The following is a 15880-nucleotide window of genomic DNA, read 5'->3' on the forward strand; positions in this document are numbered from 1 at the left end:
GTCATGAGACATTAGTTTATTTTGGAAGAAATAATAAAGCACTAGTTTAAACTAATTTTCATACAGGGTTACCCACAAAAGGAGGAGAATTTAATGACGACCTAATTCAGTTTATGTTTTATCTTGTATGATTAAAGCAAATCTGCAACCATGTAACATAAGTTATAAAGACTAACCAAATACCGTACAGTCGTCCCTGAAGTCTCATCCTTTGTGGGTAACCCAGTATCACAAGTTTGCTAAATTAATCTAATTTCGTGTCACAGATTTAAAATCAATGTTTTCTGAACATCTCTGTATTTAGTATCTACCTAGCTACCTACTGAACATAAATCAATTAACACATTGTATTGACCACCCAGTATTCTAAACATTTTTTCAAATAGTTTTAGTCTCATTAATTTTTAATTTCTTTTTAAAAAGCAACACTAGATGTCACTGCTTGAAACTAATTAAAGCGTTTATGTTTTGAAGCGGTTTCAAAAGAAATTTGAAACCTTTTTATCCTTTAATATCCGGAAGTTTAAAAGGTTGTGTTATAGTAAGACGACATTTAACAATTTCAGTACAAATCTGATAGAGGAACCCATGGTACTAAAATTGATAAATCAGGGTTGAATAAGTTAAAACTCACGAAAATACTGATAAGAAAATTCTGATAATTTTATTAGAGAAAACTTTTAAAGCTTTCCTCAGAAATTAGTATGCACTGTTCATTAAGCATCACAGTTGGTGAATAGTTTAGAATGTCTTCTTCCATAATTTTTTAAGTTGTTTGATACCTAAGACGACAATACAAATATTATATAGGAGTCATGTTATAGTAAAATTAGTTTCAGAGTAAAATATGTTTCAGAAGAAGATTTTTTTATTGAAATAAACTGCAAAAAACCTTTAATATAAAGTAGATGACTAATTCATAACTATTTACCAACTGTCATGTTTCTTTAGACAAATATTGAGATACAAATTTAACTATTAGCGATCTAATCCAGGTTTGATTTATTTTAAATTCTTTACTTGATAGTTTATAAGGAAGACGAAGTTTGGGAGTAAATAACCGTTTTAGCTCTTTTCTTTCATAAAAATACTTTTTAGAATTAATTGCTCATGTACTTGTATACATTTCAACGTTTTAATTAATTGAATTTTAAATGCTTAATTAATTAATTAATTAATTAATTAATGTCTAACTTTATGTTGAATTGTCGATTAAAACTTTAGGTAGATGAACGGCGAGCAACGACATTTGTGCGACAAATATTGTTTTCCTACGGAAACAGGAAAACGTTATTTGTTCTTAACATGATTTTCCTGTTCTTTCTTTGTCCTAAAATACAGGGTGTCCCAATAAACTGCGGAATTCAGTGAAGAATTTGATATTTTCTTTTTAAATAATTCTTTAAAACTTTTCCGTCTTCACTGTTCATCTTGCGGAGACATTATAGACACATCTTAACAGCCATTTACCGTTTTCATAAAATAAACTATAGCAGACATAATAATATTATGGCTTTTAAATTAGGTATTATAATGCTAATTCATAGCAAAGACGATATCGAATTCGTCACTGAATTCCCATGTTTAATTATTGGGACACCCTGTAGTTTTAAAAGGTTGAATTAAAAAAAGAAAATCCAGAAAATATATCGTAAAAATCAAACAACTTGCTAAACTCTAAAAGGGGGGGGGGACTTCTTTTTCCCCTCGATACATCTGCAGTCTTTTTGCATTTTTACATTTGGTATCGATATATTTTACTCACAATATAGTTACTAGTTAGGACAAATGAAATATTCCTCTTTTTGTAGGACAAATGATTGTAGGACAAATTATGTGTAGGACAAATGATGTGTAGAACAAATGGTGTGTAGGACAAATGATGTGTAGAACAAATGATGTGTAGGACAAATGATGTGTAGAACAAATGATGTGTAGGACAAATGATGTGTAGGACAAATGATGTGTAGGACAAATGATTTGTAGGACAAATGATTCTAGCCAAATGATCGTAAGACACATGAAATAACTGAAGCACTTCAGCGTTTTGACATGTATTGTGAGTCAGGACAAACCAACAAAATCGTAAAAAATAGAGAAGTGATAAAACAACAATAATTCATTTCAAGCGATTAAAAGTGCAAATTTTTATAACAAAAATTGATGACAGTGATAAAATTATTCAAGCAGAGTTAAAAAATCACAAGAATTCAGAGACTTAATTTCTCAAAATCTTTTAAAAAGCATTTTTGCAGCAGCCTTTGCGGGTGTCTTTGATGGCATCTTTGCAGGTGTTCTGTTAAACAAGTTTTGAAATCTTAGTGGTCGATCCTCATCTTCTTCTTCTTCTTCCTCATCCTCATTATCAACTTTACTTTCATCCTCATCCTCATCCTGATCCTCATCTTCTTCTTCTTCTTCATCCTCATTATCAACTTTACTTTCATCCTCATCCTCATCCTTATCCTCATCTCGTCTGTCCTCATCAACCTCCATTTCGTCTGTATTTACAGAGAATGTTTTTAAAAGTTTGTGGATATCTCTGCTCTTGGTTCCGACACAAAATAGATATCTAATCCGAACCTTACTCTCGTTAAATACAATATACTCAGACATGTTTGGACGATTATCCCAATGCCCCCAAGAGTTCTTTGTCTTCTGCATTGGAACCTTGATGATATTTCCAGTTGGGATTCTTACTCCGTCTGAACTACTTATCTCTCCTTTCTTATCCGGAGCATTAGATCCTTCGACATGGAGAGAATCAAACTTCTTATGATCACTCTGCTCCGAGTCATAATAGTGTTCAGCATTGTGAACTTTGTTCTTACCAAGGTCAGCTTCGACCAGGAGCAGAACCTTGCTTTCTCCGTCATGGTCACAGTAAGATATGCTTTTATCAAACATATCCGCCAGATATACTCCGTTTCCGTACATCCGTCCCGTTCTGATAGAATAGGGAGGATCAATGGCTAATCCGTTGCGGAGAATACTCGCTAGGTTGGCTCGTTTAGTTCCGTGCCAGAGTAGAACCCGTGAAGTTGAGGTTGGGTTTATGCTACTCCGGTAGTTATCAGAGTCAACGCTGAAGATGCTTTGAACCCGAACCTGAGCCGCTCCTCTGGATTTGTACATATATTTCATCAACAACTGGGATTCAATGCTAGACTCCTCTAGGAGCTGAATCCTGGCTCCTAATCCCTTGTAGATATAATTCAGAGGATGGGTTTTAGTTCTCCGATACATAGCTCCTAAAAGGAGAGCCTCGGAGAACTCAAACTCCAGGATATAATTCATTCTTTGCATCTCTTCATGGAGAGTATTCAAACTATCTATAGGAGACAGTTTTTCATACTCAAATCCTTTCTTAGGAACAAGATGATAATACTCAGAACTCATTTCACACAACTCCTCAGTTATCCGTCCTAACTCTTCAAAGTTGGTGTTGGCCTTAGTATACTTGGTCGCTTCAATCTTTTCTCTTTTCTCAACCTTGGACTTCATTTTCTCCAGCAACTCTTTTGCTTTCTGAACAACTTCTCTATCAATCCTTCCAAAGGGAATACTGCTTGAGTCAACGTCTATTTCATGAGAAAAAGCTTGTCGAAGCATGTTAAAATCTGACATGTCGTGGAGCAGATGGGCCAAGGGAAGAGGTAGCTGCAGAGGCAGGTTGGTTTTTAGATTCAGCTTTACCTCTGGCTTCTTAATCCGCTCCATCAGTTCAACTTTCACCAGCCGATATTTTTTAGCCTGGTTTTGAAAGTTTTCCACATTTTCCCAATCATTGCCAGTCTTGGACTTAAATATCTTCTTAAACTCTTCAACTGCGTCCTCAGGTTTAGAGTAGGGAGTATTTTGAAATTGGCCGGAGGAGTAGCTTGCAATCCGTCCCCAGTTAGTGAACAGAACATAGAGATCCTTGTTGTTATCCTTCCAGATCTGCATTCTATAGAAGTTGTATAAACTCCAGGCTCCAACACTGACATCAACCTTGTTGAGTAGAACTTGATAATCCTGGTAGATTTCTCCATCCGATACAATACAACCGGCTTGCACTGCCTTCTCCTTCTTTTCAGTTGGTTTGAGTTCTGATTCGAGTTTGTGCAGCATAATCTTTGCATCCTGGTTGTAATCTTGGGATAGTTTGCTCAATCCTGATCCGTTCTCCTGAACAGGATTTAACTCTTTCCTGATCTGGGTCCTAAGATTAGCAGGGAATGAATTATATATGTTTAAAGCTCCATTTCTCAACGCTGCTCTTGCAAGTTCCTCCTCCTCATTAGCAGTCAAGGTATAATGTTTGTTTAACAGTTTCTTAAAAACCTTTAAGTTATCAAAACTCGGAGAATCAGGGTTCTCCGGGTCCAAAGCAATAGTGTGAAGTAGGACGTTTATTCCTGTTACCTGAGTATCAACCCAAGCTAGAACCTCATCAATGATCTCAACATCATTAGTTTTAACAGCATACACTAGACTAGAGTTTCCCTGTGAATCTTCAAGGTTGGGATCAGCTCCATGCTTCAGAAGATACTTTATCAGTGATAGATCTCTCCTGGATATTGCCAGGATGAGAGGAGTGAGCACAATATCCAATCCTTTATGGAAACAAAAGTTCTCTCGTGTCAGATTTGAAGTGTAGTCTCCAGAAATAAAGCTTTGAGCCGGAACAGGAAACTTTTCATTCACACTGAACCCAGCTTCGAACAGCTTTTGGAGAGTTTTAAGATCTTCATCAGAGAAAGATTTTGAAATCCAGAAGTATGCCGCCAGAGCAGATTTAGCCTGACAGGATAGATTTAATATGCTCTTGATGACATCACTTCTCAGCAACAAGTTTTGTATGAGAGTACTGTTCTTGTTCAGACAGGCATAGTGGAATGGAGTACAACCATGGACATCAACCAGATCACATTGGAGCCCTGCTTCAACTAGCATATTGAGCACATCTTCTGCTATCTCCGTCTTTCTCTGATCCAACCCATAGGACTCATAGGTCAGGGCAGAGAGTAGGCTTCTTCCTTCAGAGATAACTCCATGCAATTTAGAAAAATCAGTTTGTTTACTGATCAAAGTTTTTGCAAATTGAAATTTTTGGAGACGAATTGAAACCTCAAGAGCAGTGACAAAGGGTATTCCAAACTTGTCAAACTTTGCCAAAACCACGTAGATTATTCCAAGCCATTCGTTGAGAACTATTTGCTGGAACAAGGACTGCATTTCTCTGGAATTATCTTTTGGAAAATGTTCTGGTAAAAACTTCCAAAGATGTTTATCAACTTTTTTAGGTTTCTCTAGAAGTAGATCAGGTTTAACCAATACATCAAGGTTCGCATCTTTCTGTATAAGGATGAGAGAGCAACTATAATGTTTCCCTAGAACTGCGTAGCACAGAGGGGTTTGTCTATGTAAATCCTTAGACTCCAGGTTTGAACCTTTCTCTAGGAGTAGTAAAGAGCAGACGGTGGCTCCACGTACTGCAGCATAATGAAGGGGAGTACATCCAAAGTTATCCTTGGTATTTAGAAGATCAGGATTAGAACTTTCTACAAGAGCGCTGACGATCTGGATAGGATCAGCCATTAATGTGTCCTTGTGCTGACCCGCCTTCACAAATGCATAATGCAGCGGGATCCGTCCGCGGATATCCTGAGCACTTAGAGAACCTCCTCGTCGTAACAGAAGCATCTCCAGGTCTAGGGATGAGTCTGGATCAGCTGTTCCACTGTTAACCGCTACATGCATCGGGGTTCGGAGTTTATCATCGGTTTCATTGACATCAACTCCATTATTGAGAAGAAGACGTATAATTTCCAGATTATTCTTGGTTTTGTTCTTAGCACAGTTTAGAACAGCTTTATGAAGAGCAGATACTCCAGTTTGGTCCTTGGTACAAACCTTAGCTCCAGACTCTACTAAAGCTGTGATGAGTTCAAGATTACTAAAGTTCAGAGCCCAGAGAAGTGGAGTATCTTTAATTTCTTTTTTCTTTTTCTTTAGAACTCTAATCCTATTCAGGTTTGCTCCTTGCTTCAACAACAGCTTGACTCCTGGTGTATATCCTCGTTCTATCAAGGTGTACAGTGCATCCATTCCTGAAGATTTATCTGTGACTGAGACATCTGGATTCATGTTCATGATCATGTTGAAACCTTGGAATTTATCTTGAGCTCTTGCAAAGGAAAGCAGAGCGAAGAAGTTTTTATCCTTCTCCACCTTGAGTTCAAACCTTGGAGAGAATGTGTTGATAAACAATCTGACAATCTCCAGGTAGGGTTTCCAACAGTCAACTCGTTTATCAATGCTCAAGGTTGAATCCGTCTCAGTTTCAATATTTACAGATTGATATTTCTTACAGAGCTTAGAGAACACTGTGTAGGATATAGTTTGATCTTCATTAGTGGTTTCATACTCCTTATCCATGAACCCAATAGAACTCAGCTCACCCTCCTCAACTAACTCCAGTATCAGTTTGTTTATCTCTTTAAAGGTTTCCAGATAAAGAGATCCAAACTTGACTTCAATTTGCGTTAGAAAATCTCTCATGAGATCTCGCATTAAAGTCTCCGGATTATCAGTAATAGATTTCCTGTTCTTCATCATCCCTGTGAGAAGGACGGATAAGGCCTGAAAGTGTGGTTTGGACTTCTCCTCCTCATATCCAACCCTACCGTGAGAATATTTATTACTAAACCCAACCTGGATTGGTAGTAAAGCATCCTTGTTTCTCTGATACGGAGTAACACCTTGATCCAGGAAAAAATTGACCATTTTGAGAATTCTTGCCATGAAAGATTTCACGTTCGGGTCGAAGTTCAGTTTGTGAGACATGATATAGTGGAGAGCGTTGTTTCCATCATTATCCACAGCTGCAGGGTTCGCTTTGTGCTCTTTTATAAATGCAAACACCTCCTTCATCTTTTCATTGGAGAAATGTTCTCCATTATCATTCAGCATATTGAGAAGAATTGTCCGACCCTTGTCATCCCTAACCTCGATATTTACTCCAGGTAGTTCTGCAAGATGCTTTCCTATACCTTTATTACCCTTGAGAAATGCAACACTGAGTGGTGTAAGATTCCACTCGTTTCCGCTGTTTACATTTGCTCCAGACTCAATCAAAACCTTCATACAGAACCACCATCCGTATGCACAGGCATAGTGTAGATTACTGTTTTGTGAGGAGTCCTTGCCATTTGGATCCGCTCCTAGTGATAGGAGGAAGGATACAACATGAGCTGCTCCGTTCAGAATTCCATGTGTGAGAGCGGTTCGATGAAACCTGTCCTTTTTCTCAATCAGTGCCTTACTAACCAGTAGTTTAACCATTTCCAGGTCACCGTTAGCAGCTGCCAGCATTAGAGGGGTCATCTTGTCGTACCTTGTGTTCAAGGGACGGTTTGCATCTGCTCCATACTTCAGAAGAACCTCAACTGTCTCTAGGTGTCCCTCTGAAACTGCAAGATGGATTGGAGACCAGCTATCCCGCCCTGGTTTGTTTATTCTGCCCCTACCAAACTTCTTCACGGAGTAAGATTCCTCGTCCTCCAACTCTGTACAGAGTTTGTCAAGAAGAAACCTGACCGAACCTGGCCTACCAGCCTTACAAGCCACCATGAGAGGGGTTAAACCATCCTTAGCCGGATCCTCTAGGTTCGCACCTTTCTTCTCCAAAAAATCTACCAAAAAAATTAAATGCAATCTTTTTATTTTTATTTGTTTAAAGAAATATTTGGATTACCTAGCGCTCCTGTTGTAGCTGAAGCAGAAGCGTAATGAATCGGTTTCCACTGATCGGCATCTGTAAGAAATAAATCCGGACAGGTCTGGTAAAGAGCCTCTAGTGGTCCTGTATCCGGGTTGATACAGGCAGTGTGGAGCGGAGTGATTTGACGGTTCTCATGTCCAGCCTTCTTCCGAGCAGACACTTCACGAACCGTAGTGTTCCAGGGGTCCCCAGAACCAAGGAGAGAATCCACGAAAAACTTTGAGAATTGATTTCCGTTCATCTCCACTTCTTGGGATATAAAGTGGGCTGCCAACTCTCTGTGCCCATTTCTAGAAAACAAATTTTTTTAGACATTTTGTGAACTTAAAAATTCTAGTTCTTATGTAGAGTGCATTATCTTAATCTGTGATATCCTAAAAAATGTAGCAAAATCAAATAAACCTTCTTTGCGTATTTAAAAATGACAAAAATATAGATTTTAGACACTTTTTGTGTTTTCTTTGATAAATTGAAATCTGAACAAAATTTTTCAGATCTCTGTTGATAAAAACGGAAAAAACAGAAAAGGACAGGCTACTTTTTGGAAATGCTAAAATTTAGCGGTATTTGAAGATAATCTTTATATCAAGAAATTGTCATGATTAGTGTGGAAAGTATGGAAAGTATAATTTATTTTATACTAGGTTGAAAACCAAGCTTTGTCTAGAAACAAATCTTTCCCCAAAAAGCCAACCCACTTTTAACCTAGAACCTTTTAACAGAGCTTATAAACATTCTCATGTTTTAAACAAGTTCCCCAATCAAAATGTATAGCCAAATCGGTAAAGGGGTTCATAAGTTATGATCGGAAATACAAACAGATACATAGATACAAAACTGTTTTATTTAATTGCTATCACCTGACCGCTTCGTACACGTTAGAGATGAACGAGTACTTGTCGATCCTCTTGTTGCTGATCAGAATAAGGTTGCAGATGAACTTTATCCCAAGGTTCCATCTCATCATATCATTAGCAGAGAGGGTTGCCTGCCCCTGAATATTCAGGTCTTTCGTGAACGCATTGTTGCCTTCTCTTGACCCACGGCTTAGGTTTACCTTCCTTATATTCCGGATACCAAGGGATCTAGAATATACAAATATTTATTAGCAAATACAGTCGTCTCTGAAGACTCATACTTGTTGGGTAACCCTGTATATTATTTCGGCTAACACTGTAAAATATTTTCACTAACACTGTATATTATTTTGGCTAACACTGTATATTATTTCGGTTAACACTGTAAAATATTTTGGCTAACCCTGTATGTTATTTCGGCTAACCCTGTATATTATTTCGGCTAACACTGTAAAATATTTTGGCTAACCCTGCATATTATTTCGGCTAACACTGTAAATTATTTTGGCTAACACTGCATATTATTTCGGCTAACACTGTAAATTATTTTGGCTAACACTGTAAAATATTTCGGCTAACACTGTAAATTATTTTTGCTAACACTGTAAAATATTTCGGCTAACACTGTAAATTATTTTTGCTAACTCTGTATATTATTTCGGCTTTCTCTTTCATTCTAGTCATATTTTCTTCTTCTAAAAATCCATGTTACCTGTTCCATAGTTCCACTTTTAATTATAGGTTACTGTTTTATAGTTCCATGTTTACCTGTAATTACAGGTTCCTGTGTTCCATAGTTCCATACATATACCTGTAATTATAGCTAACTGTTTTATAGTTCCATGTTTACCTGTAATTATAGGTTCATGTGTTCCATAGTTCCATACATATGCCTGTAATTATAGCTAACTGTTTTATAGTTCCATGTTTACCTGTAATTATAGGTTCCTGTGTTCCATAGTTCCAAACATATACCTGTTTCATATATATACCTTTAAGTATAGGTTATTGTTTCATAGTTCCATGGTTACCTGTAATTATAGATTCCTGTGTTCCATAGTTCCAAATATATACCTGTAATTATAGGTTACCGTTCCATAGTTCAAAATTTACCTGTAATTATAGGTTCCTGAGTTCCATAGTACCGAATATATACCTGTAATTATAGGTTTCTGTGTTCCATAGTTCCATATATATACCTGTAATTATAGGTTCCTGTGTTCCATAGTTCCGAATATACCTGTAATTATAGGTTCCTGTTTCCATAGTTCCAAATTTACCTGTAATTACAGGTTTCTGTGTTCAATAGTTCCAAATATATACCTGTAATTATAGGTTCCTGTTTCCATAGTTCCAAATATATACCAGTAATTATAGGTTCCTGTGCTTCATAGTTCCAAATATATACCTGTAATTATAGGTTCCTGTTCCATAATTCCAAATATATACCTGTAATTATAGGTTCCTGTTCCATAGTTCCAAATATATACCTGTAATTATAGGTTCCTGTGTTCTATAGTTCCAAATATATACCTGTAATTATAGGTTCCTGTGTTCCATAGTTCCAAATATATACCTGTAATTATAGGTTCCTGTTCCATAGTTCCAAATATATACCTGTAATTATAGGTTCCTGTGTTCTATAGTTCCAAATATATACCTGTAATTATAGGTTCCTGTGTTCCATAGATCCAAATATATACCTGTAATTATAGGTTCCTGTTCCATGAGTCGGAAGGATACAGAGTTCCTTTTTACATCTTAGTTTCTTGTCGGTTTCCGCTTTCAGGAATATCTTGAGGAACTCAAGATTTTGGTTCTTCAAAGCATACCTTAACCAAACCTTATTCAAATAATCTTAACAAAAGTCGTCTTTGCCATAAATGGTTGAAATATGAAAATAATTTGTAGATCTCATATATGTGCAATTTTCAAACAATTTATGATTAAAGGTGAAAAAAATGTTAAAATGTTCAGAATTCTTTTTTTTTGGGAAAACCCCGTTTGAATTTTTTATTTTGTACCTGAATCCTGTCATATCGGAGGCGAGGGATCTATGGGTGTGAAGGGAGTTTATCTGAGTATAGTCGGATACACAGGCCCGGAGAAGGTTCAGATTGTTGGTGAGGACGGCTCGGATGACTAGTCTACTCTGGGCAGTGCTGGAGACAAAGGGAATCTCTTCAACACCCTCACATAGAGGTTCCTAGGATACAAGAACGTGAATAATTCAGTAATTTGTTACAGAACAAAATTAAATCATTATTAATGAAACTGAGTTCTTACCACAAACTCAAATTTATTAATTCCTTTATCATTGCAACTTGATAGTGAAACTTTTTGATATATCAGAATTCATAGTTTGAAATATTACAGGTCTACGACAACCGGGTTTCAAATTAAAATTTTTTTGGCGATAATTCAGTTCCTTTATGTTCAATAATCAATGAAACTTGAATCTTAAAAACTTGAAACAATCTTTAATCTTCAAAACCTGATGGTGTTCCCCTTTTCATGTTTTAAATATGATTATTTGATTTTTCAAAAATATTTCTTTCTTTATAAACTTTTATGTGTGTTGAAAATTGTAAAAATAATTATTTTAAGAAACTGTGTTTCGTTCGAATAGACCAGCTAAAAGTTATAAAATTTAATCATTGTTCAAGGCTATAATATAAACCTTTTTATTTTTTAAGCATCAATTATGCTTAAAACATTTTGTGTTGCATTAAGCTGGATCAAGCTGGATCAAGCTGGATCAAGCTGGATGGAGCTGGATCAAGCTGGATTGAGCTGGATCAAGCTGGATCAAGCTATTGTTTAAAACTTTTGACCTCCGAAGCGTTAATTCCTCTTGGATATCCCATGTTCGTAAACCCCCAGGGAAAACAATAAATTAAGAAATCAGGCACTTATCATTTAAATTTAATAGTTGCCTTAGTGGATATCAAGATCAATCAATGGAGATTAGCGCTGTATCAATTAAAAGTTTTCACCTCTGGACAATTATATTAAATATCTTTTACCTTCTCCCAGACCTTGATACTAAGGTTTGGTTTGAGCTTCCAGTTAGGATTCGTTTTGTCAATTTTGGGTTTCTTAGCTTTGGGAACTTTTTCTTTCTTCTCCTTCTTTTCCTTCTTTTTAACCTTGTTCTTTTTCTCTTTCGTGGATTTTGTCACTTTCTCTTTCTTTTTCGGGCTTTTTGTTCTATTTCTCTCATGATCATGTTTTCGTTTTCTTGATTTTGGTTTCGATTCGACGTCCATCTTTTTTTCTTCTTCTTCTTCTTCTTCTTCTTTATCTTCTTCATCTTCTTCTCCTCTACTTCGAAGACATCTCTCAGCTTTCTCCAGCTGGTTTGCAGGAAGTAGGTATCTAAAATATTTTTAATTTTATTTCATGAAAAATAAATGGCAGAGGTTTTAATTTGATATAATTTTAATATTTTTAAACTTCTTGATAATAAATCAGGTATATGCGACCCCTTAATTTTAAAATGATACAGCATAATCTAGACATAAAAACAGGAAATGATGTATTTCCCATGCTTGATGTATAAAAAGACACTTTTCATTTTGGTTCGATTAAAAAAAAACTTTGAAATAATTCGTTAAAGAGATCGTTATTTTGCATACATTTGTTGCTGGAGCCCCGAGGGGGGGGGGGGGAAGGGGGGTTCCAGGCCCCCAAAAACCCAAGTGGGAAATAGCACCTCAACATTTATTTTTATATTTTCAAAATAATTGGTTATAGAAATAGTCTGTAGATTGTTCTTATCTATTCATTGGTTCAGAATTCTGCTAATCTCTGCTTCTTTTTTACTTCTGTCCAACGAGGTTATAGTATATAGAGTGGTGATGTAGGCTAATCCTTTACTAATTGTACAGGCCATGTACTTCATTTCCAAAGATCAATCTGTATAGTACAGTGCCTAGGGGTGATTTCTGAAAATATTTAAATGGTGATTTGTTTTCCATGTGATTATTAATATCCACTACTCCTTTATCGTGTGCAGGATTCCATTTTCACGGGAAGACGTACATTTACAGTCTTTACAGAGCAAAATTTCATCGTTGATAAACTGTTCTGAGAAAACTGAGTAATATTTAAGATACAAAACCTCCCCATACACTTGTACTCCGAAAGTGTACTGCATACTTGATGTTTGTACTGTATCATTAGGCCAAAATCTCTTAATATCCTTTATCAGTAAACTATACTAAGTGTACACGCAGGTTAATGCACACGGAAAGGTAGCTAAGATCCAGCCCCCCTGATTCGTCTGATATTTATGGTTTGTTGCAAGGAAGGTTAGCTTTTTATATGTTTCTAAATTCAATATCTCAGCTGCTGACACTGAACCCATGAACAATAATAACAATAAAATAATAACCCTTGCAAGTTTTATGGAATTTGCTATCTCAGCCAGGTTTGTAGATTGTTGAATGTTGACTATACCAAGGAACTATATATTTCTCGGACTATACTAAATATACAGGGTGTCCCACATTATATTATATCGTCAATTGGTCTAAATTACGATTTTCGGAGTTCTCCAAGGTGTTTTTGACAAATATGAATGCAGGCATTCCTTGTTGATTATCTTGTTTTCCTCATCAATTTACCTTCATACCTTAAGTTTCTTATGTGTGTACATTTAAATTGGATTTGCCTTTTTCTCTGTCTCTTTGTACTCTATGTTTCTGTTAGAAGGGCCTTTCAGAAAAGCTAGAGTTGAACTGTCCTAGCTCTGTATATTTTAGTACAATAACTAAAAATATAAAAATAGAACTATAATAAACCTGATTTCTCCAGTATCTCCTCTACCCTGAGATAGTAGTCTAAGCCTGGAGAGGATACAGTAAGCCTGGATCCGGTCAACCTGGCCTGATCTTATATACACTCCAACCTCAACCTGATAATATCATCATCATCATCATCATCATCATCATCAACATCATCATCATCATCATCATCATCATCAATATTATCCATAGCTACCTGTTCCAACCATTCTACCAAGATGGAGTTGGTTCCCTTGTTCAGATGTTGCCTGGAGACACAAACCCAAACCTGATCCGTCCCATCCTCATCCTGTCCAACCACGCTAAGATAACTACCCTTCCTAGCAGTCACACTCCCCATACTAAAATCACTACCTAGAAAATAGATATATCATAAACTAGAAATTCGACTTCATTTACGATTGCGGAAAAGGGCAGGCTTTTAATTTTTAAAAGATAAGATATGTAGGTTAAAAGAACTATATAAAAAACAAACTGCAGAAAGGACAGGCTCAGTCTGAAAGTAAAGTTGCGGAAAGGACGGACTTCTAAAGAAAAACTGCGAGAAAATCAGACTTTAGAAAGACCATTAACGGAAGGTTACAACTGTAAAAAGACAATTGCGGCAACGACTACTCTTAAAAGACAGGTTACGGAAGTTGAAAATGCAGTGCTTAGGATCCATTTCAGTTTAATGTTTTTTTAAACATATTTCAACATTTTTTTCCTTTTTTTTTTTTTTTTTATTGAAACTTAGTAAACCATACAGAAAGGAATTGAGTCCTTATCACAAACTCAGATTTTCTAATACCTATATTTTTGGTACCCAATGTCGTAGACCTTAGATATTTCAAACCATGAATTCTGTTAGATCAAATAGCCTAAGAATGAAATATCAAGGGTGTCCGCCATCCAGATATTTTTATGATCCGGATCCATGAAGCCAACATGTTGCAGATCCAACGAATCTGGAAAATGTTTTATAGACTAACTACTCCAATGACAGACTCTTAAAATGTTGATTCTGGAAAAACTATTACAAATCAAAAAGAAAGGTAAAAAGGTAAAAAGAACAAACTTTTTGCCAACCCCAGCCCCTGCCTTTCTTGCAACTAATTGGCACCAGGGGAAAAAGAATATTTACACTTTTCTACTGTTTGTTAATATTACACTACCAGCTTAGAAAGGTATAAACTGAAGCTAACGAACATATAGGATTACTACGTACTACGTGAGTCACATAGATCCAGACTGCTATCAAAAGTTGAATACTTTGAATACTTTTTAAGACTTGGTAGAATTTAAAGTGAGATGCACGAACTCATTTAAAAAAATTAATTTGCAAAATTCGCATCGATGTTTGTGCGAGAGCTTGCAACATTTGGATCACTGTGGGTATAAGTTTGTTTAGGCAATATTGCGGCTGATAAGAGAAACGCTTGAACGACCTTAACAAAAACAAGGCTTTCATACAATAGAATATTATCAGTGTGTACTATAGAGTAAATAGTGTGCTTGATTTATACTACTAGAAAGCAATAATTATTGGGTGTTGGTGTACCAAAAAAAGGTTAGACATCATTAGCAAGATAAAATAAAGTATTGCATCGCATTTCTTTGAAAATTGAGTAGATACATTTTTTTAAAATCTTTTATTTTTGTTTTATTTTTGATGAAAATAAATATTTGATGAACTTTCTGAAAGTATAATTCAGCAGACAACCATTTTCATTAATATTAAATATTATTTCCATTTTAAGCAATTGAAGCAAAGGGAGACAAGAGAAGGCAATCGAAGGCAAGGGAGGCAAGGGAANAAGGCAAGGGTGTCAAGGGATGGTAAGGCAAGGGTGTCAAGGGATGGCAAGGCAAGGGTGTCAAGGGAAGGCAAGGCAAGGGTGTCAAGGGATGGCAAGGCAAGGCAAGGATGTGAAGGATGTATAAGGAAAGGGATGGAAGAATATTTTACCTTATGTATTCATGACGAGACAAGCACCCGAGTTTAATCCTCTCTCTCTATCCACTAGGTCTAATATTGAATCTACACTTTCACACTTTACTATAATATATATATCCTGGTATCCTAGGTTATCGAGGTCCTGATATACACAAGGTCTGAATACCAACCCTGTACTCAGTTTATATACCCGGAGTAAGGCAGGATTAAGCATGATATTTCACCATTCATGCAGCTTTCATGCCGAAACTGCCTGACTCGGTTAGGCCTTGCAGGATGAAACCGGCTTGCGCCTGCGTAGATGAGGTTTACAATATTGAAACATGACGTAATCTAACTAACATAAGATTCAAGTTCAAGTTCAAATCAATTCTACGTTTCATGACAGATTAAAACAAACTTAATTATTTGTCGGTAGAAGTGTTTGTTAAGGAACTGTTAACGTAATTTCAACTCACCAATTCAGAGAGGGTCATGCGAGGGGAGGAAGGCCAGCCACAACAATTTCTAG

The 15880-nt window shown here is 36.2% G+C and overlaps 1 protein-coding gene across 2 annotated transcripts; it reads right to left on the reverse strand.

The window, feature by feature from the left end:
* Positions 1 to 2104: 2104 nt before the first annotated feature.
* LOC111702290 (uncharacterized) lies at positions 2105 to 15612 on the reverse strand. 2 transcript variants are annotated; one of them, XM_023473934.1, is made up of 9 exons: positions 15382 to 15612; positions 13630 to 13787; positions 13431 to 13543; positions 11652 to 12003; positions 10650 to 10831; positions 10329 to 10457; positions 8629 to 8853; positions 7742 to 8058; positions 2105 to 7679 (listed from the first exon to the last, which is right to left on the reverse strand). In XM_023473934.1, the coding sequence occupies exons 2-9, from the start codon at positions 13771 to 13773 to the stop codon at positions 2227 to 2229; spliced, it is 6915 nt and encodes a 2304-aa protein (XP_023329702.1). In that variant the 5' UTR covers positions 13774 to 13787; positions 15382 to 15612; the 3' UTR covers positions 2105 to 2226. The 2 variants fall into 2 exon arrangements, with proteins under 2 accessions (XP_023329702.1, XP_023329703.1); XM_023473935.1 differs by lacking the exon at positions 15382 to 15612 and adding an exon at positions 14224 to 14391.
* Positions 15613 to 15880: the final 268 nt, after the last annotated feature.

Source organism: Eurytemora carolleeae, unplaced genomic scaffold (assembly GCF_000591075.1).
Source record: "Eurytemora carolleeae unplaced genomic scaffold, Eaff_2.0 scaffold245, whole genome shotgun sequence".
Taxonomy (NCBI): domain Eukaryota; kingdom Metazoa; phylum Arthropoda; class Copepoda; order Calanoida; family Temoridae; genus Eurytemora; species Eurytemora carolleeae.

Excerpts from the sequence above, each read along its gene's own strand:
- LOC111702290 (XM_023473934.1), bottom strand. The coding sequence starts at position 13,773 with ATGGGGAGTGTGACTGCTAGGAAGGGTAGTTATCTTAGCGTGGTTGGA. Across the intron at positions 13,544-13,629 it reads TGGTAGAATGGTTGGAACAG|GTTGAGGTTGGAGTGTATAT; the intron begins GTAGCTATGGAT and ends TGATATTATCAG. Across the intron at positions 7,680-7,741 it reads AGCTACAACAGGAGCGCTAG|ATTTTTTGGAGAAGAAAGGT; the intron begins GTAATCCAAATA and ends TTTTTTTGGTAG.